This window comes from Nerophis lumbriciformis, linkage group LG03 (assembly GCF_033978685.3).
Source record: "Nerophis lumbriciformis linkage group LG03, RoL_Nlum_v2.1, whole genome shotgun sequence".
Lineage (NCBI taxonomy): Eukaryota > Metazoa > Chordata > Actinopteri > Syngnathiformes > Syngnathidae > Nerophis > Nerophis lumbriciformis.
Genome location: NC_084550.2, coordinates 19,802,501 through 19,807,500, shown reverse-complemented (window position 1 = coordinate 19,807,500; position 5,000 = coordinate 19,802,501). Strand labels below are relative to the sequence as shown.

General features: G+C 38.8%; 1 protein-coding gene across 1 annotated transcript in view; it reads left to right on the top strand.

The window, feature by feature from the left end:
- LOC133580592 (ras-related protein Rab-18) overlaps nucleotides 1-5,000 on the top strand; it is a 20,600-nt gene that overhangs the window by 5,618 nt on the left and 9,982 nt on the right. The window contains exons 5-6 of the mRNA XM_061934870.2: nucleotides 1,690-1,808; nucleotides 1,900-1,966. Of these exons, the coding sequence (XP_061790854.1) occupies nucleotides 1,690-1,808; nucleotides 1,900-1,966 (186 nt within the window). The remainder of the gene's footprint in view (nucleotides 1-1,689; nucleotides 1,809-1,899; nucleotides 1,967-5,000) is intronic.

The following is a 5,000-nucleotide window of genomic DNA, read 5'->3' as shown; positions in this document are numbered from 1 at the left end:
TTTAAATCAAGTCAAAAACGTAGCATGCTAGCTCACTCCACAATACATTCGTTAGCATAATAAAGTCAGGTTGAAAGAAAGTTTTTTTTACCGTTTTTTTCCGGGCTATAGAGCGCACCGGTGTTTAAGCCGCACCCACCAGATTTTTAGAAGAAAACAATTTTTTTTTTAACATATATTAGCCGCAGAAATATTTTATGAACGTATACCTTAATTGTTTCCAACCGGTACCGGTAACACGGCAGTAAAACGGCGGGTCAAACAAAACAGAAGTCATCGTCATGGACACTAGCTGTGAAAGCTAGCTCTCTTTTATCCAGGACTACCACGAGCTAATGCAACAACATTTCGTTCTCATCTGCACTGTAAAGTTCAAATTTGAATTCACGAAACTGAAACAAAACAGAATTCTAAGTTAATGATACTAACACTATGGACGAACACTTCCGGGTCAAGGCACGAAACAGGAACTACATTGTCAGACAGCAGCTCTGGCACTGATAGAACTCGTCTAGGGATGCTTTAAATGCTTTAAAATGTAATATCGGAAATTATCGGTATCGGTTTCAAAATTATCGGTATCGGTTTCAAAAAGTAAAATTCATGACTTTTTAAAACGCCACTGTGTACACGGACGTAGGGAGAAGTACAGAGCGGCAATAAACCTTAAAGGCACTGCCTTTGCGTGCCGGCCCAATCACATAATATCTACGGCTTTTCACACACCCTAGTGAATGCCAGGCATACTTGGTCAACAACCATACAGGTCACACTGAGGGTGGCCGTATAAACAACTTTAACACTGTTACAAATATGCGCCACACTGTGAACCCACACCAAACAAGAATGACAAACACATTTTGGGAGAACATCCGCACCGTAACACAACATAAACACAACAGATCAAATACCCAGAACCCCTTGCAGCACTAACTCTTCCGGGACACTACAATATACAGCCCCCACCTCAACCCCGCCCACCTCAACCTCCTCATGCTCTCTCAGGGAGAGCATGTCCCAAATTCCAAGCTGCTGTTTTGAGGCATGTTAAAAAAAATAATGCACTTTGTGACTTCAATAATAAATATGGCAGTGCCATGTTGGCATTTTTTTTCCATAACTTGAGTTGATTTATTTTGGAAAACCGTGTTACATTGTTTAATGCATCCAGTGGGGCATCACAACAAAATTAGGCATAATAATGTGTTAATTCCACGACTGTATATATCGGTATCGGTTAAAATCGGAATCGGTAATTAAGAGTTGGACAATATCGGGATATCGGCAAAAAAACATTATCGGACATCTCTAAACTCGTCCAAAATACATGACACGCCTTTCCAGTGTCTAGGTCGGCGTAACATTAAAGTTGTTTGTTGAATACAAAACATTACGGCCATGAGCGAAGAAAAATCCATAAATTGGCCGCACCTTTTCATTAGCCGAAGGGCTCAAAGTGTTGGAAAAAAATACGGTAGTGAATGTGATTGCTTCTCCTTCGAGCAGATGAACAAGAAGAAGTGAGAAGGATGACATGTCATACGTCATGTTGTGTTCATAAAGAATTTAGGTTGCATTTTTTTTTTAATGCACAGTATATTTTTGGACATATCAATACTGTCAGTACGACATGACGATGAATTGTTTTAGCATTGTTTATCTATTTTTTTATTTTATTTTTTTTTACAGTATATGATGTTACCAAGCGGGACACCTTCACCAAGCTGGAAAACTGGCTGAACGAACTGGAAACCTACACAACTCGCAATGATATCGTCAAGATGCTCGTTGGGAACAAGATTGATCGGGTGAGTGTGATCCAACCGTCTGCCCACACGGTGCTCGTAGAGGTTGATGTGCATTGCAGTGCTTTATATGTTGTTGCATTTTGCTTTGCAGGATGACCATGAAGTAGACCGCAATGAAGGCCTGAAGTTTGCAAGAAAACACTCCATGCTTTTTATTGGTGAGTGTCCATGTTGGAGTTCAATCGGACGTCTCTTGATTGTGCAGGTGCATCTCAGTAAATGACGATCGGCGCCAAAAAGTGATACATATATATATATATATATATATATATATATATATATATATATATATATATATATATATATATATATATATATATATATATATATATATATATATATATATATATATATATATATACACACACACACACATATGTATATATACAGTCATGGTCAAAAGTTGACATACACTTGTAAAGAACATAATGTCATGGCTGTCATGAGTTTCCAATAGTTTCTACAACTCTTGTTTTTTGTGATAGAGTGATTGGAGCACATACTTGTTGGTCACAAAAAAAACATTCATGAAGTTTGGTTCTTTTATGAATTTATTATGGGTCTCCTGAAAATGTGAGCAAATGTGTTGGGTCAAAAGTATACATACAGCAATGTTAATATTTGCTTACATGTCTCTTGGCAAGTTTCACTGCAATAAGGCGCTTTTGGTAGCCATCCACAAGCTTCTGCATGAATTTTTGACCACTCCTCTTGACAAAATTGGTGCAGTTCAGCTAAATGTGTTGGTTTTCTGACATGGACTTGTTTCTTCAGCATTGTCCTCACGTTTAAGTCAGGACTTTGGGAAGGCCATTCTAAAACCTTCATTCTAGCCTGATTTAGCCATTCCTTTACCACTTTTGACGTGTGTTTGGGGTCATTGTCCTGTTGGAACACCCAACTGTGCCCAAGACCCAACCTCCGGGCTGATGAATTTAGGTTGTCCTGAAGAATTTGGAGGTAATCCTCCTTTTTCCTTGTCCCATTTACTCTCTGTAAAGCACCAGTTCCATTGGCAGCAAAACAGGCCCAGAGCATAACACTACCACCACCATGCTTGGTGATAGGAATGGTGTTCCTGGGATTAAAGGCCTCACCCTTTCTCCTCCAAACATATTGCTGGGTATTGTGGCCAAACAGCTCAATTTTTGTTTCATCTGACATCACATGGACAAAGATAAGACCTTCTGGAGGAAAGTTCTGTGGTCAGATGAAACAAAAATTGAGCTGTTTGGCCACAATACCCAGCAATATGTTTGGAGGAGAAAAGGTGAGGCCCTTAATCCCAGGAACACCACGCCTACCGTCAAGCATGGTAGCCAGAAGCTTGTGGATGGCTACCAAAAGCGCCTTATTACAGTGAAACTTGCCAAGGGACATGTAAGCAAATATTAACATTGCTGTATGTATACTTTTGACCCAGCACATTTGCTCACATTTTCAGTAGACCCATAATAAATTCATAAAAGAAGCAAACTTCATGAATGTTTTTTGTGACCAACAAGTATGTGCTCCAATCACTCTATCACAAAGAAATAAGAGTTGTAGAAATAATTGGAAACTCAAGACAGCCATGACATTATGTTCTTTACAAGTGTATGTCAACTTTTGACCACGACTGTATACTTACATCATGTATATAAAACCCTAATGGAGGTATTTGGATGTTTTTTTTAGTGACACTATAAGCATAATTGATTGGCTCCCATAGGTTCCATTCTTACCAGACTTTTGATCGCATTTAATATTTAGAATGCATTTGAAAAAATTTAATAAAATCAATCCGTCGTCATGTCTTTCATAATGATTGTGAACGATACGCAACATTCCAAAAAAAAAAAGTGCAGTTCCTGTCAGGTTCAAACACTGGTGACATCTATTAAACAAGACAAGAAGCAAGGAATTAAACAGAGACAGAATTAAATTTGGCTCAATTGAGGAGAGACGTCTGGAATGTACTCTTTGAACAGTCTCACCACTCTCTGACGAAAGATTTTACTCCTCTTTTATTTGGACTTTCCCTGATTACATGGCAACAGCTGTTTCTAAGGGACCGGGGGTCATAAACGGCCATCGCCTTTGATTACAAACTGTTCAAAGAAAAGGTCGCCTGGTCCTGCTTGCTCTCCACTTTGTAGTTCTCGGGTGAAGACAAAATGCTTCTGTGGATTACAATACATCAAAGAAACAGAACACCTTCATGTTGCTTACCATCCTACACAGTGGAGTTTTACAAGCCTTCTTCTTGGTAGGATCAAAGACAGCTTTTGTCCTCTCGCCGGGAACTCATGGCAACACAAAGTTTTGTGATAACTTAGATACAATTATTCTGACAGTTCCCCTTTAGGCTGTCCTCATGAAAACATATTCTCCAGATGTAATGTGCATTTTGTCCAATCAGAAGGGGGGGGGGGGGGGGGGGAAGACACTGGAAGAAATTTAACACGGGAGAGTAAAGAACTTCATGTTTAAAAATATGAGATAATGTCGCACATTTTTTATGACACAACCCAAAGTGGTCAGTTTTAATCATCCACACAATAACTGAAGCCACAGTTTTTCCTAAAGCTCTGTTGTTATGTAAAAAAATCGTAAGTTTGGTGTGGAAATAAGGCCAAAACCCATAAAGAAATATGTATTTAAAAATATCAGTGTTCATATTTAATTTTCCTATGAGACCATTTTAAAGGCTAAGTACGTTTTTGATGTTTTTTTTGCCCATTAGAGTGGAGACTTTCCCTTCCTTTTGTTCATTTGTGGAAGCATCTTGTCGTGAGTGGCAGTGCCAGCAACTTGAGGGTTCCAGGTTCGATAATAATAATAATAATAATATATATTATTTGTAAAAAGCACTTTACATTGAGCAAACAACCTCAAAGTGCTACAGTGTATTAAAAAATATATAATAATAATAATAATAAAAAGATAATAAAAAAAGACACTAGAACAGCCTAATAGCTAGAACTAGTATGCATATATCTATAAAAAGGTATTTTTAAAAAGAAGAGTTTTTAAGCCTTTTTTAAAAGCATCCACAGTCTGTGGTGCCCTCAGGTGGTCAGGGAGAGCGTTCCACAGACTGGGAGTGGCGGAGCAGACAGCCCGGTCTCCCATAGTTCGTAGCTTTGTCCTCGGAGGTTGGAGGAGGTTAGCTTGTCCGGAGCGGATCCCCCGCTTCCGCCATCCTAGTCA